This window comes from Physella acuta, unplaced genomic scaffold (genome assembly GCF_028476545.2).
Source record: "Physella acuta isolate Inbredline_101_S28 unplaced genomic scaffold, ASM2847654v3 ptg000860l, whole genome shotgun sequence".
Classification (NCBI taxonomy): Eukaryota; Metazoa; Mollusca; class Gastropoda; family Physidae; genus Physella; species Physella acuta.
In genome coordinates this window covers 35,892-62,779 of record NW_026732377.1, presented here as the reverse complement: position 1 = coordinate 62,779, position 26,888 = coordinate 35,892, and the positions used below count along the sequence as shown (strand labels likewise).

Here is a 26,888-nt window from a genome sequence, read left to right as displayed (position 1 = left end):
GCATACTTTTGCAATAATTTTTTAAACTGAATTTTAGCCGTTATTTCACTTTGGTAAACGATTTTTTTTTAAATTGCAATGTTGATCGATCTCAGTAAACATTTCTGGGCGAAAAAATAACTGGGTTTTTTTTTTTAAACAAATTACAATTTATAAGGGGGTGGGGGAGGGGGTAGACTGAGGTGTGACGTTCTTTTAGGTGTTAGATTCTTGCTTTTGGTGACGACATGTAAGGTTGGTGAGGGAGGGGGAGGAAGTAAACATTGCCAACCCGTAAGTCTCGAGTTCGAATCCGGGTTCAAGTCAGTAGACCGTCGTTTACCCAGCTCTGATGGGTACCTAAAAGGTTAAGGAAAAGTAAAGGCGGCTGAACAAAGTGCTGACCACATTATCCTTTAATATGCCGATATCACAGAAATAGGTGAACTCTACTTCATTTACCCCATAGACTGTCAAGGTTTGGAAGAGGAAATTTTACTTTACTTTTAAATGATTATTAATGCACCATTTACATAATAATTATAAAATAAAAATGCAATTTCAGATTTTTTTTTAAATAATGAATTTGCTTAGAGCAAGATTGTTCTATTTTCAGTGAAGAAGGATACATTTCCTAAAATTCAATAAAACAGTGTACTAAAATGAGTTTTACTACAGAACTAATGCAAATATTTCCATGTAATATTTTTTTCAGCGAATGATTGTAGCTTCTTGATGAACCAAATGTACTGCTGCAGAGGCGTAGCAAGGTCGGGTGTCACCCGGTGCGGCACTTAATGGTGTCACCCCCCCCCCCCCCCCAGAGGCGTAGCGACCCATCCCGGGGACGAACTTTCAGTTTTCGATTTGCACCCCCCCCCCCCCTCAAACTTTCGATTTGCACCTCTTAAAGACTATTAAACACTCGAATTAATCACTTAATTAATTGGAATTATCATTTTTCTGTATATATTTTGCTATTTTTTTACTTGGTGTCACCCCCCTAAATGGTGTCACTCGGTGCGGTCCGCACCCCCGCCCCTAACCCCCCCCCCCCCCCTCGCTACGCCCCTGTACTGCTGGTTCTCATAAGCTGTGCAGAAGTCGAGCAAGTGGATAACAAACTCATCATGGATGCCACCCTCATCCAGCGTATCCATCAGCAGGTCAAAGAGTTCAGCATCCATTGTTGAGGATGAAACTGAGTATCCACCATCTGCAGAACCCTCGTCTTGGAAAGAAGAATTCATGAATCTCAAACTGATCACCTATTTGCTCTGGTAGACCTTGTCATCATATGTTCCCTCTTCTATGTATGAACTGTCATTCTGGGCGAAAGAAACCTCAAACTATTGTTCTGATACTTTGCCCTTGTCATAAGATGTACCCTCTCAAATGTAAAGTAAAGAAAGTTTCCCTTTCAAACCTGACGGTCTATGGGGCAGGTGAAGTAGAGTTCACTTGTTTCTGTGACATCGGCATATGAAGAGATAGTGTGGTCAGCACTATGCCCAGCCGCCTTTACTTTCCCTAACGTGAGTTAGGTACCCATCAGAGTTGGGTGGACTCAGGGACAGTCTACTGACTTGAACCTGGATTCGAACTCGAGACTTACGGGTTAGCAGTCCAGCTCTCTACCGCTAAACCACTACCGTCCCTCTCAAATGTATGAACTATCAATTTGGGCAAAAGAACATTCAATCACCAACTTTTGTTCTGATTTTTTGCCCTTGTCGTAAGATGTACCCTCTTCTATGTATGAGTTATCATTTTGGGCAAAATAGCACTCAAGCACCAACTTTTCCCCATCCCCCTTACTGATCTCAAAATCAAATGGTGGTCTTCAGACCATTTGAGATGGATCATTTTCTTTATCAGTGGGATTCCCCACAGCGCCATTAACATTCAGTTTCACTGCCATTGTTTCTTTCCCATTTTTGTTTTTGATTTTTGTTTTGTTTGTTAAAGTGACATCACCTCTATTTGTAATAATTTAAAATCCTGGAATATTTGGCAGGCTGCTTCTTTCGTCAGACTGATCATATTCAATTTTTTTTTTATCAAAAATCTTAAATGGTGCGAATGTCAATGCTTTTGCCATAGTCAGAGGCGTAGCGACCCCTCCCGGCGCCCGGGGACAAACTTTTCGATTTGCACCCCCCCCCCTCAAACTTTCGATTTATTTTTCCAACCCATTTTGGCGCCCACTAAGGTCGGCGCCCAGGGACATATGTCCCCCCCCCCGCCCCACCCCCCCCCCCCCACCCTCGCTACTGGGCATAGTTGTTTAAGTTCTATACCTCTTGAAATGAAAATGCTTCTTAGTAGCACCACTTCGAAGATTGCATATTATACTGTTATTTTATTTTAAATACATGGTATAGAGAATTAATGTTTGTAGCGTACATTATCCCAGTGCCGAAGTCTTTTGCTAGTGCATTACTATGCTCATCTGTCGACGTATCAGGACTACTGTAGATTTATATAGATAGCTAATCTTTTCACTCTAAAGACTAAAGATGTATGCCTATAAATAATCTACAGGATTTTGCAATAGGCCTACTATTATACACGAATTTTTTTCCTCAGACATGCAATTTACAACGCCAGTTCGCCTTGAATGTTCGGTTTAGTATTACAGTTTTCACCATCGGCTTGTAAGGACTTATACAGATATAGAATAGTAATACTTCTTTCTTAAATGTAGCCTACTTCCATTCATTTAAGATGGTTTACTTATACATAGGTCTAGTCTAATACAAAACGTCTAATTACAATTTTATTTTAAAAGCCTAAAAATGCAAATGTGTAATTAAATGGTGATTCAATGGATTTTATTTTCCATCAGCGTGGTGGGTTGAGGCAGTTGGGGCTTTTAAGAAGAGCTGAAATAAATTTGGTATTAATAGAAAAATAATATTATAAATATTATCAGCAACCGGAATGTTATGCACCATGTACAATGAGACACATCAAATCAAACATTCTTCCCTTTGAAACATCAATATCTATTGCAGTGCCTCCAATTCTATTTGATTATATAAATTTATTTTAAACATTTATTATGGTATAACTTTACTTATAAGTTTTACCCACTCGAAAATACATAATTTTTACAGATTTCAAGTAACACTAAAAAATAATAAATCTTCGTTAATAAAAGCTAAAATTATTTTTTAAGCTAACAGCTTTGTATTTAGACTAAATATGTAAAATAAATGTACTTTTCAAACAAATCATTTAATATATTAAAAGTTGTAATAAAAAAATTAAATAATATTATTTAACGATTACCTTAGTTAATGAAATGTATTTTCTTCTTTTCTTACTATTGAATTATTTTTTAAACGAATTTTGGGAGCATAAATACACGTTGTTTCCCTTGAAACTAAAATCATTAATATAGCAGCTGTAAACAACGTTACCTTTCAACATCTCAATACGTTGTACAGTGGTTTTTGGCATTGTTTCATCCAGACTTTTTTTCTCCGGGGGGGGGGGGGGGGGACTTGAAATTTTTAAGGGGCGGACTAAAATTTCCGGGGGGAGCGGACACTGTTAAAAGTATATATTTTCTATATAAAGAGATGCCTGAAAGAAATTCTGGTTTTTTGATAGAACGACAGTTATTCTACAGACATTTTGTCCAAAGTTTCTTCCATCCCCCTTGGAAAATGTCCGATCCCCCGAAAATATCAAGTGTCCCCCCACATAGAAAATAGTTATTGGTCAAAACGCAATGTGCTTTAAGAAATTAGTGATAAAGTAAAGAAATAACTAAATCACTGACAATCCGACACATTTAAAACAACATAGGCTACCAATACCTATTAGAAAAAATTAAAACCACATTATATACATTATTAGTCAACACCACACCATATTAAATGCACACGTTTTATAGGCTTTTGAAAAAACAAAAGTAAAATAAGTCACACTTCCGGTTAACGGGAAATCGCTGAAAAGTTGATATAGAACTACACATTTATTATAATACTAATATATGAAACTACATCAACTTAGGTGTAACGGTACTCAAGTTATCGTGTTCACAAACATACCTACACACATACATACATACATACACACAGACACACGGACAAAATTGCAAAACCCAGTTTTTCCGACTCGATTACGCATAAAACGCCTAAATTTTGATAAATCAGGATTTAGAATTTTCGCCTGATTAAAATAAGTCCGCTATACTCCGTATATGATGAATTACTGAGGTATAAAACGATGAAAACTTTAAAAACTTCAAGTGATTTTTGTGCACGTTTACAATACTTCTATACTTTGTATACGAGAAAGTAAAAAAGGAAAGATTGCTCTTTAGACCTAGTCATTGGGCTGATGAAGTAGAGTTTATATCTTTCTTGCCCTCGGCAAATTAAGGGATAATGTAGTCCGCACTATGTCCAGCCGCCTAGAATTTCCCTAACGTAAGTTAGGTACTCATCAAAGCTGGGTTGATTCAGGGACATTTTACTGACTTGAAACCGAAGTCGAACTAGAAGCTTTCGAGCTGTGCTACGCCGTCCCTTAAATGCTTTATATATATATATATATATATATATATATATATATATATATATATATATATATATATACGCAGAGGACGAGTTGGCATTTAAACATCTTGTCTCTCTTAATGGCCAGATCTAGATCTATATGAATTCGGCTAATCCTTATGCACTAAGATAAACAAGCCAAAGTTTTTCTTATGTAATGGACAGCCAGTTGTAGCAGATACACTCGTTACATATGTAAACGAACTGATAGGATTCTATGACATCACAAGCTTGCGTGGTTTAAATTTTTCTTTGTCGCATGAAGACAACCTTGAGTTCATTTTTTTTAAAAACAATTCGTTGCCCCCTCTCCTTTTTTCCCCCTCATCCAACGCCCTTACCCCCAAATGTTCCAGATTTACAACACTTATATATTTTATGCCCCTTGCATAAAATCACCCATATTTGGAACTGTAACTTAGACGAAATGACGCAAAGCATGACAAAAGCGAATACAACTTTAAGTGGACCTACAAAAAGATGTCGTATATAATTAAGGTCTCTCATTAAATCATCATTATAAAAGCATTAAGTCTATAAACGCTAACAGGTGCTGACATCAAAGTTCTATCCATCTAATTAGATAGACTCATGTCAGCTGATTGTATAGCCTCTAGGCCACTTCCATCTAACTTCTAGGACTTTATGCAGGTTGATTATGTAGCCTTTAGGACTCTTCATGCAGGTTGAGTATATAGCCTCTACAACACTTCATTAAAGCTAATTATATATCCATTAGGGCCACTTCATGTCAGCTAATTCTATAGGGCTGGTAAGCAGGTCACCAACCAGTTCTATAGCTCATGCAGGTTTTATTGAGCCGTAGAACTGGTTGGTGACCTACTTACCAGCCCTATAGCCTCGAGGCCACTTCAATATAACCTCTAGGACTTCATGCAGGTTGAAGATATAGTCTCTAGCAGTGGCGTAGCCAGGATCGTCTCAAGCGGGAGGGTTCCAATTTTTTAACCCGGGGACAAACTTTCGATTTGCACCCCCCCCCCGCTCAGACTTTCGATTTGCACCCCCCCTCAGACTTTTGATTTGCGCCCCCCTCACACTTTTGATTTGCCCCCCCCCCCCTCAAACTTTCGATTTGCACCCCCTCATGCTTTATATATACCGAGGGGTCTATGGGGAGGGGGTGTTATGACCCCCCCCCCTAACCCCCCCCCCCTCCCCGCCTACGCCACTGGTCTCTAGGACAATGCATGCTATCTGATTATATTGCCTCTACATTACTTTATGCAAGCAAAGAAATGAAACGCAAATAAAAACTAACGATGACTACATCTCCACTATATTTAAGAATATAACTGGTTACATATAAAGCTAATCAAAGGGACTACCTAAGAAAAAATTATTTCAGATTTTCCTCAAAGATATAGTAGAGAGTGTTTGAAACTGAAATTAGATATCACGTTATTCGCTTCCATTTGGCGGGAAAAGGTATCACTTCTTGCAAAATAGAAGGGAAGGGTGTCTAAAATGTTGTGTGGGGTTCTTCTAAATTTACAAATAATGTTTTTCGACATTCTCAGGTGCGTCGTACCAGCTAGTTTTTAAGGGTTACGTCTTGTGTACAAACCCACTACTTTCTACCGCTAGATCACACTGTTCTACGAGTATAACATGAAATCTGCCCATTAAAACAGAGAAAAAACAAAAACTAACAAAGCAATTCATTAACATCAACACTAAACTCATTCGGAATTTACTCGTGGAGAGTGAAACATTTTTTTCCATGATCTATGTGTATAGTTGTTATGTGTATCTATGTGTATAGTTGTTTTTGTTTTGTTTGTTTAAATACATTTTTTTTTCTAATTCTAACAAACAGGATCCTGCGTGATTTTTGTTGACGCGATTATATTTTGTCTGAGGCTGGAACAAAGACTAAAAAAGAATAAGTGTTTAACCATTCTTACTTCTTTTTCAATGCCAGTCACATAATAGAGCCGGATTGGCTCAGTGAAGTTTTAATGACGACTGTAGTTTAATCTTGACTTTGTACTGGGACTTACAAATCTAAGCTCAAACGTATTTTTTAGGTCACTGCTGTGTTGACCTGCTCGTAGGTCAAAAGGTCAATTCAATGTCTTATCTGCAAGTAACTGAACAAAATGTTGTAAGAAACTACAAGGTCATAGGTTGAAAAATTGCCTGTAAATTCAGTTGTCTATGTGTGGACTTTTTGATAGCAAATATAACTGGTTGAACTAATAACTGTCTTACTTGTAAAATTAACCAGGAATTAGGCCCTAGGTTTTATTTGAAATAAAATAAAATTGTAATCAAACATAGTTTTGTTGAAGTATATAGCTCTTATCTCTTGTATAAAAAAACTTTGTTTGGGTAAGTGTTTGATTTAAAAGTTATTGCACAGCTTCGACTAGAGAAAACATCAGTAGCGACAAAATTATAATTTTAAACTAAAGTAAGTAAACAATTAATGAGCTTAGTGCATCAGGTGGCTCGTTGGTCTGGGGTTATGATTCTCGCTTTGGATGCGAGAGGTCCCGGGTTCAAATCTCGGACGAGCCCACTGTTTTGGTTTGTTTTGTGTCGTAGATTTATTTTTTCGAATTTATTCAATGTATTTGATTTTAAAACTATAAAAAGTAACCTATTTATTTGACAACATTTGCTTTACTAAACATGTCACCAATATAGCCTACTTGTAGTGGGTTTTGAGCTATTCGAAGGTGTGTGTATCCTAGTTGATGAAAATTTGAGATTTTTTACATCTATTTGTACTGACGTCCAAACATAGCACGGTTTACCAAAATTGTATATTAATCCGTGGAGGGGTGGGATAAAATAGAAATATCCCTCCCCTAGCGACAAAATGGGCAGGGTTAGATTCTCGTTTTAAATCTAGAATCTGTAAGCCGGTGAATTGTAATTGTAATTTAATTATCGCCGATTGCCGTTGGCACCCAGTCGTTTGGTCAAGGGAGGTGATTCGATTCTCTTCCTCCTTCGCTCCCCTACCTATTGTCCATGGCGATATAAAGTATCGTATCATGGATTCTCTTGTATTCTAGTATCGCGCTTGACGTTTGTGTTTGGGGGTGAGGATTAAGGCGTAGATTAGAGTTAGTGTTCAGGTTGTCGCCAGGTTTATGTATCACGTTAGGGACAGGCCTAGTGTTGAGTTACACTTCGATATCTACTTTATTTTAAGCTCCAATCGAAGGGTAATGCAAGTACTGAATCAAAGTAACATTTTCGTGACAAGCTTATGGATTAACTCGTAATCTTGTCGGGTCATTGATAGTTTTCTGTGGCTAATAGGTGTACAGAACAAAACCACAACAATGCATTCCTTTACAGCAGGGGTCTCCAAACTACGGCCCGCGGGCCGCATGCGGCCCGCGAAGTCCTCTCATCCGGCCCGCGGAAATCTTTTTGTCCAAAAAAAATCGTTTGTTGGTGATGGATGAGGAACTTTGCCCAGAAAAATCAAAGACATACATATAAGAAACTGGCCCCCGAACTGAAATTTGATAGTTAACGCGGCCCTCGGACTAAAAAGTTTGGAGACCCCTACTTTACAGGATGAGAGTATGTTTTGAAGATAGGAATGGGAGGGATATAGTGTTAAACAATTTATTCGTATGTGACGTCAACTTAATAAAGGCCTTCTGCATCTCTGTTAGATCTAGATTGCTTCAGATCAAAGATTACATTATCACGATATCGGAGGGTCGTTGGTCTAGGGGTATGATTCTCGCTTCGGGTGCGAGAGGTCCCGGGTTCAAATCCCGGACGACCCCATTACTTTTTACAATTTTGTTGGCTTCATATAGTACCAGTTTTAGGATAGATTTCGCCTAATGGCGAACTAATGGCCTACTTTTCTAAGAAAATTAATTAAAAATAAGATAACCAAGATGTAGTTTTCTTGATTTTGTTGTAAGAGAAAAGATGTTAACCGTTAAAACAAATTTAATTAGATGACATTATTATTTATTTTTAGTTTTTAATGAAACAAATTCTTAAAATGCTACCTTGGCCCTAACCCTTAACAAACTCATTAATTAAAACACAAAATTTGTAAACGCTACACCTTAATTTACACACTTAATTCAAAACATCCAGGTGGCTCGTTGGTCTACGGGTATGATTCTCTTTGGGTGCGCGAGGTCCCGGGTTCAAATCCCGGACGAGCCCAAGCGATTTGTAAGCTTTTTTCTTTTCTAATATTTTAACTTGTACATTTTCTAATGTCTTTTATTACTTGTCTAAAACTGTTACTAACATTGTATTATTTCACAGTAGATTAAATAATACGAGCCGACCCGCGGCGTATCACAAGCCGCTATATGATACTCCCCTATTTAGTTGATTTATTTTCTACTTTTCAGTAATTCATAATTTGTGAATTCGACAGTACGACTGCTGTCACTGAAAAAAATTTGCTTTAAAACACTATCAGTAGGTCGTTAAGAACAATACTACCCCCACCCTCGTCCCCCCCCCCCTCCCCCGTGAAAGCAGCCTCCCTTAGTTTAAAATCGTTTCAAACTAAATTTTCTGCCCTTAATAGCCGTCACTAAACCCGGCTCTACGATTGTAAACATTTAGCGTGAACCACGGCTCACCAGACTTCCTATCTGCCCCTAATAGCCGTCACTAAACCCGGCTCTACGATTGTAAACATTTAGCGTGAACCACAGCTCACCTGACTTCCTAAAGAGGAAGAGAGGGGACTGCAAGGGGCGCTTACAGCTTGTTTTCTAACGTCTCCAAGAACAGAATTATATATATATAGATTATAATGTGTAGTGTATGTGTTGTCTGCGTGAGTGCGTATGTATGGCTGTGTCTGCGTGCGAATGTGCGTGCCTGTGAGCGTATATGTGCATGTATGTGTGTATGTATGTGTGTGTATATATGTGTGTGACCTATCTTCCATACCGTTCAAGTATACAACAGAGATTTTCTACCTTCTTACCGCATACATAAGTGGACGGTGCAACAAACAATAAACACATTACTGAGGTATTGTCAGTAGTACAAATCAAAGTCAAACTTGTTTACAATAATTTATTAATTAATTGATGAATTAAATAATTTTACAACAGATAAACCTTTACACTAAACATGCGCATGATAAAATTAAAACGTGTTTTTACATCGCAAGGAATAAACAAATAGGATTGAATATTTACATTTGGCTAATTGCTTGAAAATAAAAAAAAATATAAAAAAACGCTAATTAAACCTACAGTCGGAATGTTACGAATTTCAGAAAAGTTTGGCCTATACGTACGTTCATTTGTACCTTAATTATTGTGTTAAAACTTAAATGAATAAGAAAGTGAAAATAATCGATAAATACAGAAAATGAATAGTGCACAGATGCTTGTTTTGATAACACTTATGAATTCGTTGTTTTTTTTTTTTGTGGTATTTATTTTTAACGTGAAAATGTAAACTGTTATATAATGTTACTTGTTTTTAAAGACATCCGATAAGTTATTTTAAATGCAATAAAAATGTTGGAAATTCCTACAGTATCGAGTAAAGTTTATATTTGGTGTGTTGAATAAACCACCACTTGCTGGTGTCAAGGTGGCAGATCATGAGGTGTCTCCACATGCGTCCTTCTGTACTCGTGGTTGACTTTAAAAATGAATGAATACCTAATGAAGTTGAGCGTTAGTTTGTTGACATAAGAATTCGGAAATAAACAGAGTAAAATAAAGTAACAGGGGAAGTAACATTTTGTCTATTTATAAACAAATAGATATAGATTTATCTTACTTGGTTTGACTCACCGTTTTCTTCATTCAAAATATTTAGAATAGTTTTATTTAAAACGTTTTTTGAGTTTATCATAAATTTATGTTTAATTATCGTTTAACTATTTAAGTTTTTTTTCACTTCTTTTAATTACTTGATTAAACCATTACTAATCAGTACTTTAATAATGCTATAAATTTGCTTATTTGCATTACTTGAGTACTCAAAGCCATTTAAAGAAGGCGAGACGATTTTTCGATTTCGTTTGTATTAAAAAAAAAGTGTGTATAAATAGGCATATATCTATATCAGTTTCTAATATTGTTACTATGAAACAATCAAACAAAGTTAGCGATCAATAACAAAAAATTAAATTCTAACAAACTATTCACAAATAAAAATAAAATAATTCAAATATTTAAATTATTAGGCAAAAATTTCAAATGCAGTTCAACATTAATATTACGTCAATTTTTTAGACTCTCACCTGATCACGTGATGTGGGTCGTCTACCCAACAACGACGGTATTTTCGCTGCCCGAGGTGTACGGGCAATGAGCATTGTTTTTCTGTTCCGGGTGATCTCCCCTTAGGTACAGGGACTTGAGAGCTGTAACGTGTAAAATATTTTCAAAACAAAATTAAGTAATTTTTTTTTAATCAACACGTTCAATGTGATATGGGTGATTATATCTATATCTTATGCGATTCCCAGCATCGACCCTTTGTTATATGAAGTTGGTCAAAAAAACATAAAACAATATGATAATCCCTAAATCTTAAGTAGGGTTTAAGCTCTGGTTATCAGTACGAAATTAGGTGTGTAAGGGTTATGTGAAGCAACGGCAGGGGATGGCGGGGTCAAGCGGTAGAGCCCAAGGTTACGAGCCCGAAGGTCTCGAGTTTAATTCACCAGCTAAACTCTGTTGAATGTGACTGAGTTTATCCAGCTCTGATGGGTACCTAACGACAGTCGGTGAAAGTAGAGAAGGCGGTAAACATGTATTGACAGAGGTCGGAGAAACAGATGAGCTCTACTTCAACTGCACTGTGGACCAAATGTGTTGAAAGTGTTCTTAAGGTTGTGGATAGTGTTAAGGACTCAGGCTAGGGAAAGATAAACTAGCAGTAGTCTTATATGATAGTACCTATACATTTGTTAGTAGTACAGTGATTTACAGTAATTTACAGTGATTTACAGTGATTTACAGTGATTTGCTTTAAACATGTTCATTGAGGCTTGTACTTTCACATCTTCTCATATTGTTTGGCTTAATTTGAAGTTCTGAATTATCTTTTAATTATATTTCAGCGATCTCAGTTGATAACCCAAGACAGGTAAGACAGGGTTAAAGTCAGTGGCGTAGCCAGGATCGTCTCACGTGGGAGGGGGGGGGGTTCAAATTTTTACCCGGGGACAAACTTTCGATTTGCACCCACCCCTCAAACTTTCGATTTGCACCCCCCCCCCCCTGAAACTTTCGATTTGCACCCCCACCCCTCAAATTTCCGATTTGCACCCCCCTCAAACTTTCGATTTACACCCCCCTCATACTTTATATATATACCGAGGGGGTCTATGTGGGGGGGGGGGGTCTGACCCCCCTACCCCCCGCCTGCCTACGCCACTGGTTAAAGTTCAATCCCAGCCACCACATGGCTGACCTTTGACCTACCTGCAACAGCACCCTGGAAACCGGCGTTGTAATCACAGGCGACCTCGTTGTTGACGTAGTTGGATCTGTCGTCGGTGTAGTCGTCATTCGCACCCGGGCCTCCGACCAAAGCACCGTAGAGGACGTGGGGGTTGGGGTCGTTGAGAGGTATAATTTGAGAACCGCATTCGGCTGGTTGATTGGGACAGGAGCTGGTGTATAAACACAAACATGTCACTATATATATATATATATATATATATATATATATATATATATATATATATATATATATATATATATATATATGTGTGTGTGTGTGTGTGTGTGTTTTCTGTGTGTGTGTGTGTGTGGTTACTAATATCAGATGGAAATCACAAAACAATCTACATTGAATTTTTATTGTATGGAGCTACAGATACAACGTCGGACTAATGTCATCAGATCATTCAGGTCAGGTACATGTTAGTAACAACTTAGTAACAACTACAACTTTAAACAATGAATCTCTACCTGGAGCGGTGACGCGGCCTCAGCGGATACTTGCTGCCGAACCCAACCACGTAGCTGAACCCCGTGTCGCCGAGGGCGTAGTGCATCTGACACATGGCCCACCGCCTGTACTCGTCAGGGTGAAGGCCGGCGTCGGCAGCCACCAGCGCCGCCATCGCCATGTTGGCTGAAAGGAACTGTTGGGTTAGCCGTACCAATCAATAGAGTTTTGAGTTTTGTTAGGTTTGGTTAGTGAGATACTTAGGGTGTTAGTTCGTAGTAAAGAATTGGTAATAAATAACGGTACGTAATTAAAACTCCCCCTACCCCTCCCTATTGTAGCACATCGAAACAAAAACTTATTTTTTGTTTATTATTGTTCTAAAAAAATAACTAACTAATTTGCAGATTTTTTTAAAAAATCGTTGAAATTGGATATTTAATTTACCTATTTTAATTCACCATAAATCGTTTGTTATTCTTTAAATTAAAAAACCCTGATTTAAATCAAACTTTAAATTTTTATTTTAATGTAATATTTCATTAACTATGTAGTCAAGCCTTACAGGAATATCTGAGCGAGCCCCATTGCAGCCTGTAGGCCAAGCCTTTGGGGGTGTAGGGGACATTACCCCCGGGGAACCAGTTCTTGAAGGAGTTCTCCACCACTGTCTTGTAGACGTCCTTCTTGGTCAGCTTGTACAGGAGGATCTGGGGAGGTTCAGGGGAAACATCTCTTCATGTTATCAGGGGAATGAACTCTTTAAAAAGATAAAAACTGTTTTGTATCATCGGGGGATAAATCTCTTCTCAAAGATGAAACTGTTTTGTTTTATAAAAGGGGAAAGCCCTCCACAAAGATGAAAACTGTATAACTATAACAAGAGGAACTCTTTAATTTTATAAGAGGCGCAGGTGGGAGGGGGGGGGGGAATCGGGGGGTCTAACGTTATAAGGAGATATGGTCCTTAATGCTATCAGAAAATAAAATTATATAATGTGATTAGATGTGAAAAGTCATTGATATTTCAAGGAGAGTAGGAGTCGGTGTGGTCGAGTCGGTAAAGCTCCAAGTTTTTAAATTTAAAGATTATGGGTTCGAATCCCCCCGAGTAGATGAGGCTCGATATCTGGGGACAGTGACCCATCTAGAAGAGATAAGTCTAAAATCATACAACTGCTGTCTTGTAGTTTGTTCTTGGTTGAACCAGGATTTGAACTGGAGAGTTATGAGTTAGCAGTCTAGTGCTCTACCGCTAGGCCAACCAGTCCCTTATATTACACAAACCATCACCACAGGTAACCCTATCCCCGCACCTGGTTAACGATGGTCTTGTCGTCCCAAGACATCCCCCAGGCCGGGTCGTGGTCCAGGTATCTCTCGGCCTCGTCCAGGTATTTGGTGTCGTTGGTCACCTGATAGAGCCAGAGTGATCCCCAACACAGCTCGTCCGTTATGTTGTTGGAACTGTGTGAGCATGAGACAAAATTAGCAGACAGTCCTAATGAGTAGGCTATAGTATACAGTATACACATAGGATAATAGACGGTTTTCTAAGAAAAGGAATAATTTTTCAAAATAATTCATTCATTGTCCAAAACAATTTAGAAATTTCAAAAAAATTGAACACATTTTTCCATTATAAGCTTTTTGAAAGTCTTATTTTAATTTTTTTTTGTGTTTTTTAATAATTAAAGAAAACACAAATTAATGAATATATAAAATAATTTGCCACTATAAACTCACCTGTAAAAATCTGCCGCAGGAGCGAATTACTCGCTGTATGTACATGATTCATTACAGACTCACCTGAAAAAAGCTGACAAATTACTGACTTACCTTTAAATCCTGCCGCAGTACCGAAGCACCTGTAAAAACCTGCCGCAGTACGGACTCACCTGTAAAAACCTGCCGCAGTACTGACTCACCTGTAAAAACCTGCCGCAGTACCGACTCACCGGTAAAAACCTGCCGCAGTAATGACTCACCTGTAAAAACCTGCCGCAGTACCGACTCACCTGTAAAAACCTGCCGCAGTAATGACTCACCTGTAAAAACCTGCCGCAGTACCGACTCACCGGTAAAAACCTGCCGCAGTACCGACTCACCGGTAAAAACCTGCCGCAGTAATGACTCACCTGTAAAAACCTGCCGCAGTACCGACTCACCTGTAAAAACCTGCCGCAGCGCTGACAGACTCGCTGTACTTGCCACGGTACTTCATACCAAAGTCCCACAACTGTTTGGCGTGGGTGAGTAGAGTGGCTGCGTAGGTCGGTTCTACAATTGAAAGAAACAGTCATTCTTCAGCTAAATACATACCACGGGAACAGGCTGGAGCAATATACAGACAAACGATTCGGATCTCATCCTGGCAATTCATTAATTTGTAAACAGAAAGATTTATTGCGAAGATGAAGTTAAATATGTCCCAATCACAAATTTTCATGCTTATCTTTACTTTGTCTTAGAATTTGTTTTAGATGCCATTGTATTTGTTTGTATAAGTATATATTACAGTTATTTTAGTAGTTCAAATAAAGCATATAGTGTGAAAACTATGATGTTTTTCCTTTAAAAAACGTGTTTCGATATCCATTAGACACACCTTACAACCCATACCGAGGTTTTAAAATGCCAATTAGCTAAACAAATCCTTGATCTTATATTACAATACAGACTAAAATCTTTAAATAATAAGTAGCCTCACTGAAGCAACATGACCTAACAAGACCTATATTCTATGCCAGATAGCCACACTACAGACCTTTGTCTTTAAACACCAGGTAGCCAGTAGCAACGGCCAGATGCAACATAACCTAACAAGACCTATATCCTTCAGGCTAGGTAGCCACACTACAGACCTTTGTCCTTAAACGCCAGGTAGCCAGTAGCAAATGCCGCTGCCGTGTCCATGGAGATCTCACTGCCAGGCTTGCTGGTGGTGATCTTGAAGGCTGGCCGCGCCATGGTCATCAGCTCTGGTGGTCCCCAGTAGCCGTGGTCAGCCCCGCCGTCCCCCACCTGCCCAGTGAAAGGACCTGTGCTTAGGGTACTTGCACGTATACGGCTTCGTTAAGGTGAAGTACCCCTTTTTAGTGTTAAGAACTTGCTCTTATGTCTAAACTATTTTATCCACAAACTAGACCTCTCCATTTCGTTGGAAATTTTAAAAGTTTATTCAATAACCGATAAACAAAGAAGGAGCCAATGAAGAGGCTACATCAGACAAAACGCGTTGATATAAGACTTAAAAATATTTTTTTTTATAATCTGGGATACTCATTAGGACAGGTGAAGTAGATTTCAACTGTTTTAATTGTCAAGGCACACTGAGCTGAATTTTTGGTGCCGAATATTTTGTTGGGGCTAGTATAAAATGCATTTTTAGCATAGGCAAATGATAAATATTTTCTTCCAATAAAGAAATTGAATAATATTTTTAAAGCCATTCTCGGCGATTGATTTATTATAGTTAAGACTGAAGTCCTAACAAGCTATGCTTTACATCCACACACGCTTCTACAATTGAAGGTATTTAATCCTATATATGTCACATTGACTCAAATTTTAAGCATCTACTTAAGGTATCTCATCCACCAAGGTCAAACAGCCACCAAGGCCACTCTGACACCAAGGTCACACAGCTACAATAGTCACATACAAATCAAGGTAAAACATCCACCAGTAACACTCAACCACCAAGGTCACCCACCCACAAAGGTCAAACATCCACTAAGTTCACACACCAACAAAGGTCACACTTCAACCAAAGACACACTCCCACAAATGTCACACATCCTCCCTCACCCCGCCCTGACCTGGACGTACAGCTCCTCTGGGCCAGTGTGACATTTGAGCAGGTAGTCCAGCGGCCACTTGATACAGTCCAGCAGGTAGTCCGCCTGACCAGCTGAGACGTAGGCGTCCTTGTACATCAGGTAACTCCAGGCCAGGATGGTGGCCGAGTAGGCCATGGGGAAGTTGAACTTGACGTGGTCGCCGGCTGCAACACAAGTGGGCATTAACACGGTGCTAAACGTAAAGGACTTTACACACGGTGCTAAAATAAAAGGGCCTTTACACACGGTGCTAAAATAAAAGGGCCTTTACACACGGTGCTAAAATAAAAGGGCCTTTACACACGGTGCTAAAATAAAAGGGCCTTTACACACGGTGCTAAAATAAAAAGGCCTTTACACACGGTTCTAAAATAAAAGGGCCTTTACACACGGTGCTAAAATAAAAAGGGCCTTTACACAAGGTGCTAAAATAAAAGGGCCTTTATGCAAGGCAGTGGCGTAGCGAGGTCGGGTGTCACCCGGTGCGACACTTAATGGTGTCACCCCCCAGAGGCGTAGCGACCCTTCCCGGTGACAAACTTTCAAGTTTTCGATTTGCACCCCCCCCCCCTCAAACTTTCGATTTGCACCCCCCTCAACTTTTCGATTTGCACCCCCCCCCCCTCAAACTTTCGATTTGCACCCCCCCTCAAGTTTTTCTATATATATTTTGCTATTTTTTGCCTTGGTGTCACCCCCCCTAAATGGTGTCACCCGGTGCGGTCCGCACCCCCCCCTCGCTACGCCCCTGATGCAAGGTTCTAAAATAAAAGGGCCTTTATGCAAGGTGCTAAAATAAAATGGCCTTCACACAAGTTGCTAAAATAAAAGGGCCTGAGCACAATGTGCTAAAACAGATGGGGATTAACACAAAAAGCTAAAATTAAAGGGCCTTAACACAAGGATCTAAAATAAAAGAGCCTTTAAAAAGGGCTAAAACTAAATGGCATTAACATAAAGTGCTAAAACTAAAGGTCCTTAAAACAAGGTTGTAAAGCAAGAGGGTATTAACACAACGTGCTAAATCTAAAGAGCATTAACATTACCATTTTGATAACAAGACAAAATCATGTTTAAAGTCAGTAAAACATAAAACCTTATTGTTATATAAGAAAATACGAGGAAGTTTAGGGGAACGCACTCTGAATTTTTATTGACAACGAATCATAAATCAGAGAGCTCCACCTACCGTCATACCATCCCCCAGTCAAGTCCTCCCCAGCACTGCCCTTATCCCCCAGAGCCGAGTCGCCCCTCCACGGGATTCTGTTGGTGGCCGGTAGTTTGCCTGACCGCTGGGCCTCATAAAACAGGATGGACTTCTGGAGCAAGTCGTTGTAGTTGTATTTAGAGTTGTCGGCTGGGGTCAAACAAGATGGTGAAAAGAGTGAACTTTAAATATAAAAGGAGAAATAGATGCGGAGGGTTGAGGGGGGGGGGGGGGAGGAGGGGTAGTTAAGAGAGGGAAAAGAAAGAAAGAAATTAAAGAAATTTAATGAGAACGAGAGATTATATGAGCAATGTTATAGGTTTTTAAAAAGTTACAAGTGTTATGAGATGTTGAAGGAACAAGTTTTGGGTGAGATGTTTAAGGAATAAATTGTGAGTGAGATGTTTAAGAAACAAGTTTTGGATGAGATGTTTAAGGAACAAATTTTGGGTGAGATGTTTAATGAACAAGTTGCAAGTAGATCGTTGAAAGGGCTTTTGCTGGGTAGCACGGTGAATAAAGTAGCAGCAGGTTTCGGCCTGTAGCCTTTTGACAGGTAGCCTGTAGACCAGTGATTCTTAACCTGTTCGAACGAAACCCAGGTGTTCCGTGAGTCAAACTTAAGGGTTCGACGGAGATCAAGACACACCAACTCACATAATTCACGATTGGATTTTGTCAGTGCGAACCATATAACTATTAAAAAAGGGTTCGGTGAATGTGAATATGAATCTGGTAGGGTTCGGTACCTCCAAAAAGGCTTAGAACCACTGCTGTAGACCACAAACAACGACTTACTGTTGGGCGCCTCGTGGACAGTGATGTTATCTTTACCCAAGTTGATCAGGACAGCTTGACCAGTCACACCCCCACCCCCGTACTGGGCGTCAAACCTGTCCACACGTGATCAAACAATATAAAATCTTTCATAATTATCTTTAGATTAGACTGTAAATGACAAAAAAGCATTGGTCGCTCAAGAAACATCTTTCATATTTTAGCGAAAAGTGATTGAGCTAAACGTTTCCCCACAAAAAGAAAGACAAATATACGGACCTAAGGAAAGTTTATAAAAATAAAACATTTTTATTCGAGGGTGTTAGTTTATTTCGAAATTTAATGTCACCTATTATAGGTTAAGTGTTCACGTGTACTAATTAATAAACAAGTACCAAATAATATTGAGAAAAATATTGGCACACAATGAATATGACTGCTTGACACAGTGCTGACCACACAATGATTGTGACTGTAGACACAGTGCTGACCACACAATGATTGTGACTGTACGCACAGTGCTGGTGACACAATTCCTTCAAATGCCAAGATATAAGAAAAATAAATGACCTCAACATGTACTGCCCCTTAGACGGTCTGAAGTGAAACTTTAAAACTTAAAACTGAAATATGAAATGTTTCGTCAGATAAGAATTTTTTAATGTTACTACCAACTTGACGCAGTAAACAACATAACGTTAGGCCAGGGGTGGTACCAAAACCGGTAGAACAAAATGTAACAATTGTTCATAGTCATACAACCATGTATTAACACCCGACGTCAAAATATGACGTCATGATGCGACGTCACACGATGACGTCACGAACACTCACTTGAGGTGAAGCTTGGAACCAGCGTGGTAGGAGACGTGCTCCGGACGGTTGACCACCAGCCAGTTGTAGCCGTCTGCTGAGTGGGACAGGACATCACCCACCTCGAACTGGACAACAGGGGGGGGGGGCGAGAATGTGTGCGGTCAGGACATTAGAAAAAAAAGAAAGGGAACAGTATCTAATCATTGGTTCTTAACCTTTTTAGAAGTAACGAACCTTAACACGTTTACATGAGCATTCACCGATCCCTTCTTTATAGTTCTATCTTCCGCACTGACAATATCTGATCGCAAATTATATGAGTCAGTTGCCTAGAGTTCATGGCTGGAGTTCATGGCAACAGTTCAGGCTAGAACTCATGGCTAGAGTTCATGGCTAGAGTAATGGCTAAAGTTCATGGCTGGAGCTAATGGCTAGAGTTCATGACTAGAGTTCATGGTTTAGAGTTCATGGCTAGAGTTCATGACAAGAATTCATGGCTAAAGCTCATGTCTAGAAGTTGAGGCTAGGGAATTGTGAATTTAAATCGTGGCTCGATATAAACTACAGAAGTCGCTCATGTACCTATTTATATAATTAAAATTGATTGATGTAGCACTTTGGCTGAATTTAAATTTCCTGATAAAATTGAAAATATTTGAAGTGAATAAAAAAGGTATTTTCCGAAAGTTATGATAGATGTATAGAAGAAGGGAGAACACTTACGTTCGTCATATTACTGAAAGGTTTGCTGAAAGTAATGTTGATGACCCATCCAAAGATGTCCTCAACGACATCAAAGTCGAAGTAGCCTTGGATGTTGTCCGGGTTATATATAGCCACTGTAAGACTGGCATGTACCCCATTACCAGGTGGGAGAATTACTGAAAAAAAATAAGCTATGATTTTAGAACCACTGCGGAAGTAATTCATATTTTAGAATTCTCACTGATCTTATTGGGGATTAATTTTTAAATACGTTTAAGGTGGGGGAAAAAGTAAAAATAATTAACGTATTTTAAAATACATGATTTAGCATAACCATAGGTTTTATAATATACTAGATGACCAAGTTTTCATTTGGAAAACTGTCTTTCGTCTGGACTACACAGTTCAAACCGATTTCTCATTAGGCCCTACGCCCCAATCCACTCTATTACATCTCTTAACCCCAAATGTCTCCCTCTTCTCACATAACTAATGAAAATATTAAAACAACATAAAAACATTTTAATCATGGACGTATGCAGGTTTTCTGGTTAGTAGGAACGGTAGGGTTTGAATGCCAGCTATTAGTTGTAACGTAGTAACTAATAACAATCAGTAAAAATAATTTAATTTAGCGCGTACGAGGGTGATAGCCGGGAATCTTTTATTTAAAAATATACGAAAATAAACCGTATTGAAACAATAATCTAGCAGAATGATGCAACTCAACTGGTAGGTAGATCATAGTCACTCTTTTTCTAGTCATTATGGTAATATCATATGTGACAATACAGAGAAAATAATACATATTCTCTTCTGCTCTATGGGCTAAACAAACGGAGTGGTAAAAAATGCTATTATAATAAATGTGGTCTACTGACAGGTAAACTAAGTCACTGTCATGAACGTAAAGTAGCAATAGAAATGTAACAGTAAAGTGTGCTAAATAATATTAACAATAGCAGTAAGTCGGTAGTATACTGACTATAAATAAAATAGTATGCCTTCTTTAAATAAAATATATTCATTCAATATAACCAGAACATGTTTCTGTACTTTGGTATTTATCTGTAAGTTCTAAACCTATAGCAGAACATTCTCGTCTTTTGACTTCCAATATTTGTTTAAATATTCAAACTGGCACACCCATGAGTTTTAGTAGTATACAGGATGTAGATAATTATTTTCATAAAGTTTCAAAACTAACAAACTGATGTAATGTAACTTGTTCAAAACTTTAATGCTAACAAACATTTGACTCTAAGATCTTACCTGGTCTGGGCGTGGTTGTGGGTAGAGTCTTACCTGGGGTATCTGAACCAGAAAGGTCAGAGGTTAAAGTGTTTGTATACCCACACTATGACATTACGTTGTACACGCTCCAAAGAAAATGTCATCTCATTATTCCATATGGTTACCATCAGCACCCAAATGTGACGTCTTCATATTCAACTCAAATAAAAATAACAGCTCTCTTATTTAAAAAAAAAAAAACCTATTATATTGGAGATCCAAAAAATCCTACCTGTTATAACCGTCGTAGTGACTATCCCTCCACCTCCTACTACCGCGTTCAGCGATGCCGTGGCGTTAGGGAGAGAGAAGTTATCACCTGGGCAGGGAGTAATGAGTGAAGACATATTTATATCGTTTTTTTTCAGGATAAAATAGTATCGATGTTCTCATAATAGATCGAGGTATTAGCAATTATATCTGATAGATAGGTGTAACAGGTGTAACAGATGAGACAAGTGAGATAGGTGAGACATGTGTAGCAGATGAGACAGGTGTGACACGTAAGGCGAGTGAAATAGGTGAGACAGGTGAGACGGGCGTGATAAGTGAAACAGGATCAGATGAGTGAGACAGATAAGATAGATGAACCAAGTGAGATAGATAGGTGAGACAGGTGAGAAAATTGAGATAGGTGAGACCGATCAGACCGGTGAGACAGAAGAGACAGGTTAGACAGGTGAGATAGACGAGATAGGTGAGACAGGTGAAACAGATGAGACAGGTAACATCGACTTAACACCGGAGAAAAAGGTGTAATAAAATACTTAAAAAAAACTTTTTAAAAAACCACGTTTTTCTTGTGGACTAAAAAGTAGAAAATAACTATTTACATACATTTGATGACAAAAAACGTGGGTACGTTCACCATCAAATTTCCCGACCCATCTGCCCGACCCACGTTTTTTGTCATCAAATGTATGTAAATAGTTATTTTCTACTTTTTAGTCCACAAGAAAAACGTGGTTTTTTAAAAAGTTTTTTATATAGTTTATTTACTACTTTATCTAATGACTTGATTAAGTATGAATTGACTAAGTGTTTATAAATACACGGACTAAAAAAATCTTGAGCGACCAGGATTCGAACCTGGGTTGTCGCGGCCACAACGCGAAGTACTAACCACTATACGATCACGGCCAGCGCGCTCACATCGATTGGGGCCGAAGTAACTGTGTCAACAAGCCTCCAGTCTTGTCGGTATCTTTAGAAATCATGTCCTCAATTTTATGGTCCTTTGGGCGTAATTAAATTAAGCTAATTACGGTCTCTAATTGCTAGTTTTTATGATTGCATCTGAAATTGTTAGGCGAAAGTAGCATGCATGCCAAATTTCAGATCTCTAGAGCAATCAGAAGTGGGCTAATTTTCGATGTCAATTTTAACAACAAACAAATCCACACATCCACAAACGCGAAGCTGAGTTAAGAAAAACGTGTTAAAAATTGAAACAGACGAAACAAGTGAGCCTTGTTTACAGGGGAAAAGTAGCGTGACACGTGGGACAGATGACTCACCGTGACCGATCATGTCAACACACAGATGATCTCCGACGTGTTCATCCTGGCTCCACGATTGGCTGTGGAGGACATAGACCTTGCCGTCGTCTTTGACCTCAAGGACGTCAGCCACCCAAGCCTAACCGGTAGCAATATGTATGTGTCTATGTTGTCTATACATATATATATATATATATATATATATATATATATATATATATATATATATATATATATATATATATATGTGTGTGTGTGTGTGTGTGTGTGTTTGTTTTTGTGTGTAATTTGATTTTTTATTTAAATTTATTACAAACAGACTGTCGATTTTCTGATCAAAGGTAAGAGTTATCGTCCATTCGTGGAGCTCTTGTGTGATGTCAAAACACGCCTGCGCCTGGAAACCCCCGGCCCAATGGCTGCTGACGTTGACGTCAACATCCGCCCACGTGACCGGCGACCAGAGGACCAATGAGAACAATCCAAACAGAAACCTGGGTAGGGAGTAGAAACAATTTCAGGTTAACTTATATTTTCACTCGAGAAATATGCTTAATTTTGTGACTACATTTCTTTTTTAGTTTCTCGTATACGAAGTAGGCCTATAGAGTAAGTATTGTAATCGTGCAAAAAATCGAAATCGAAACCATCACACATCTCGTCAATTTACATCAGCCTTAGTCGGAAAAGCATAGTTTTGCAATTTTGTCCGTATGTCTGTGTGTATGTGTAATGTATGTCTATGAACACGATAACTTGAGTACCGTTAGAGCTAGTTTGATGAAATTTCATATATAAGTATTGTATAAGTTGCCATCTTCCGTAGTGTTAAATAAATTTAATGGAGAAAGTTTAGGGGAGATCACTCCCGTTTTATTTATTTTTTTGTTACTTTTTGAAAATTTGCGTTTATATAAATTATTTTTTTTAAAAGGTTAACATTTTTTTAAGAATAAAAGTAATCCAAACTGTGACGACTAGTATTATTATAAATATGTGTGGTTTGCCAAGCCACCGCCTCCCCCCCCCCCATACTACACCCATCTGCCTCTTAAAATATCTCCATAGATACAACACTAGAATAAACCAATGGCTGCAATGTAGTAAAGACTAGGGTTGTATTCAAACTTACGTCAACATTGTGCTATGGTTATTTCTAACGTAAATAAAAAGCTTTCTCCTTACAGAGGGCTGGGTGGTCTGATGATAGCGCATTTGCCTGTTTACCCAAAAGTTTGAATCCGCAGGTTCGTGTCCGTTGAACGTCCCACAATAAACCCAGTTCTAATAGTTATCAGATTTAGGATAAGGCGAACTTAGGCGACTGGGCATAGTGCCGACCACACTATCCCTTCATATGCCGCGTCCACTGAAACAGGTGCACTCTACTTCATCTGCGTATGGACACTCAGATTTGAACGGATACTTTACTTACCTACACTTAAAGTGTGTTTTTATCACTTACACGACGCCATTTTTTTAATTCTCTCAAGAATTCTTACATCGAGAAACTAAGTCCAACGAATACTATGATAAAAAAGAGAAAGGAATAATGTGACTTACGACTACCAACAACTACCAACAACTACCAACAACTACCAACAACTACCAACAATCACACACCTCAGACTTACATTTGAACAGAGCCGTCTTACCTCATCATAACAATATCCTATCTGAGATAGAACCTTGTCACTGTGTGGCTGGTACACCAGCTGTCAAATCTTGTCAAATTCTCCAAGACGTCCTTATCAATAAGGAATCTGGCCATGAACTTACACACAAAACTATTTACAGTTGGTTCTCTAATTCATGATTCGCCGTATATATATATATATATATATATATATATATATATATATATATATATATATATATATATATATATATATATATATATATATATGTACATAGGCCTATATATATATATATATATATATATATATATATATATATATATATATATATATATATATATATATATATACTAGAATACCCGTCATCCCTTGGATAACTGTGGCTTTCGGGGGTCATCCATCAAAAAACATCACGTCTGTCACTCAGAGGCATAGCGAGCCTTCCCGGCGCCCGGGGACAAACTTTTCGATTTTAACCCCCCCCCCCCAAGATTTCGATTTTCAACCCCCCCCCCCCCTCAAACTTTTGATGTGCACCCCCTCCGCCCCCCCCCCCCCACTCAAACTTTCGATTTGAACCCCCCTCAACCTTTCAATTTATTTTTCCAAACCATTTTGGCGCCCCAACATACGTCCCCCCGCCCCCCCCCCTTCACCTCCCCCCGCCTCCCCTTCCCCCCCCGCCTCCCCTTTTCCCCCCCCCCCCCCCCCCCCGCCTCCCCTCCCCCCCCCCCCCCCCGCCTCCCCACCCCCCCCCCCCTCCTCGCTACGCTACTGCAGTGTCACTTATCGTCACAAAAACAGAGCCCACATTCAAAAATATGTTTCTTATCTTTTAAAAACACCGAAAACACCGATTTCGGACTATCCCTTCATATACTGACGTCACATGTGACCTACTCAACTCTACTTCACCTGCCCAGTGTCCCGCCAAGTCTCAGACAACATGTTTTTATCGTTTAAAAAACGATTCCAGCCGAGCATGTCTCTGACCACACTATCCTTTCATATGGTTAGGACAAAGAAACAGATGAACTCTACTTCACCTGCCCTGTATCCTGCCAAGTTCAGATAGGCAACTTTATCATTAACATCTAAAAAAAAAAAAATTGAAAAAAAATATTTTTTATCATTAACATCTAAAAAAAAAAAAATTGAAAAAAAATATCATTGACATATTGGTCTAGAACCTGTACCACTCGCATGAGAGCGGACTACGCTACAAACTTAGCTATTTACTCGTGACGTCACAAATGAATTTTTATACTATACTTTGATGCAACTTGATTTCGAGCGTCTAGTCTAGAAGTAGTAACTTTCAAATTAAATTTTATCTTAAATTAGCCAAACAAAGATTTATATAAAATAATTAAGGCCTGAAATAGATTCTAGATGTATTAAGGCCTGAAATAGATTCTAGATGTAGAATTTACATTAAGTCTAGATTTAGAATTTACATTGAGTTTAGTGACCTAGATCTAGATCTAGGCTAGATTCATAAATTTCCTTCGACAGCTGATCTTTAGATCTAGAGAAATTTATTGTAAAACTAAATGAAAAAAGACAGTTGAAAATTGATATAAGTGTTGGTACGTAATAAATACAGCAAACGGACGTATTGTTAAAGTTATGACCGACAGAAAATTAGATTTAGAACGCGTTAAACTTTGGAATGGGAACACAATTTTCTTCGATAGACGCCGCCATTTTATTGTACTAAAGAGTCAACAAAAAACTCTGACGTCACTATCAAGGGACGTCACTATCCCCACAAAGTTTATTCAAAGTATTAACATTTTTAAAAAAATACGGTTAATTTAACAATGAATAAATCAATAAATTAATTAACGTCTTTAAATAAATGTGTGATTAACAGTCTGTCTTAAAACAAAAATTTTTCTCTACCTACATACTATTTTACAGCTTTAAACGATGAGTGCAACCATGCGAGATAGTCAATCAGGCAAACAAACAAACAAACAAAAAAACAAACAAATAAATATTCAAACATGTAAACAAACTTGACTTTTAGTAGTATATAGATGTAGGCCCTATATATATATGTATATATATATATATATATATATATATATATATATATATATATATATATATATATATATATATATATGAAATTATTTTATTAGCACCTGCATTTTTCTTAACCAGTAGCTTTGAAATGTGGAGGGGTGGGGGGAAATTTAGTCTTGAGTTTGGATATTGAATGACGAACCTGTCAAGATACTTCGTCATGCTGACGCAATGGTATAAAACATACGAAACTGAATCGCTGTGCATTTTTTCGGGTGTGACTTCAACATACTGTACTATCTGCCCCTCTCGTTTTACTTTTTATATTAGCTTAAGATATAGAGAGTGGGTCGTTGGTCTAGGGGTATGATTCTCGCTTCGGGTGCGAGAGGTCCCGGGTTCAAATCCCGGATGACCCCATATTTTTATTATTTTGCCTTGACGTATATCTTGTTAATATTTTTAAGTTGGGCCCATATTCTAGCCCCCCCCCCCCCCCCACCTCAACCCGTGTACACAGAGCATAGAACCAAGGGAGAGAAACTAATTATTAGGAGTTAATTAAAAATAAATTGAAATAATTATGGTTTCTTTATCTCAATCCAAGAAAGAATATAGTGATCTATTTA

At 38.4% G+C, this 26,888-nt stretch overlaps 1 protein-coding gene, 2 non-coding genes and 1 pseudogene across 3 annotated transcripts; 2 read left to right on the top strand and 2 right to left on the bottom strand.

The window, feature by feature from the left end:
- Positions 1 to 659: 659 nt before the first annotated feature.
- Positions 660 to 7,555, bottom strand: LOC131952209 (conserved regulator of innate immunity protein 3-like; annotated as a pseudogene).
- A 702-nt stretch (positions 7,556 to 8,257) lies between these two features.
- Positions 8,258 to 8,329, top strand: Trnap-cgg (transfer RNA proline (anticodon CGG)). The gene has a single exon. It is a non-coding gene; the product is annotated as a tRNA-Pro (tRNA).
- Positions 8,330 to 9,798: 1,469 nt separating this feature from the next.
- On the bottom strand, positions 9,799 to 24,298 carry LOC131952207 (endoglucanase 4-like). Its single transcript, XM_059314778.1, has 17 exons — positions 24,247 to 24,298; positions 22,905 to 23,085; positions 22,610 to 22,730; positions 21,325 to 21,411; positions 19,818 to 19,975; positions 19,113 to 19,219; positions 18,300 to 18,394; positions 17,481 to 17,651; positions 16,271 to 16,455; positions 15,314 to 15,473; positions 14,618 to 14,729; positions 13,766 to 13,916; positions 13,015 to 13,159; positions 12,470 to 12,635; positions 11,978 to 12,168; positions 10,790 to 10,911; positions 9,799 to 10,240 (listed from the first exon to the last, which is right to left on the bottom strand). Exons 1-16 carry the CDS (start codon positions 24,252 to 24,254, stop codon positions 10,811 to 10,813), a joined length of 2,139 nt encoding a protein of 712 aa, XP_059170761.1. The 5' UTR covers positions 24,255 to 24,298; the 3' UTR covers positions 9,799 to 10,240; positions 10,790 to 10,810.
- A 2,308-nt stretch (positions 24,299 to 26,606) lies between these two features.
- Positions 26,607 to 26,678, top strand: Trnap-cgg (transfer RNA proline (anticodon CGG)). The gene has a single exon. It is a non-coding gene; the product is annotated as a tRNA-Pro (tRNA).
- Positions 26,679 to 26,888: the final 210 nt, after the last annotated feature.

Excerpts from the sequence above, each read along its gene's own strand:
- LOC131952207 (XM_059314778.1), bottom strand. Across the intron at positions 15,474-16,270 it reads CAGAGGAGCTGTACGTCCAG|GTGGGGGACGGCGGGGCTGA; the intron begins GTCAGGGCGGGG and ends TTCACTGGGCAG. Across the intron at positions 10,912-11,977 it reads TTTCCAGGGTGCTGTTGCAG|CTCTCAAGTCCCTGTACCTA; the intron begins GTAGGTCAAAGG and ends TACACGTTACAG.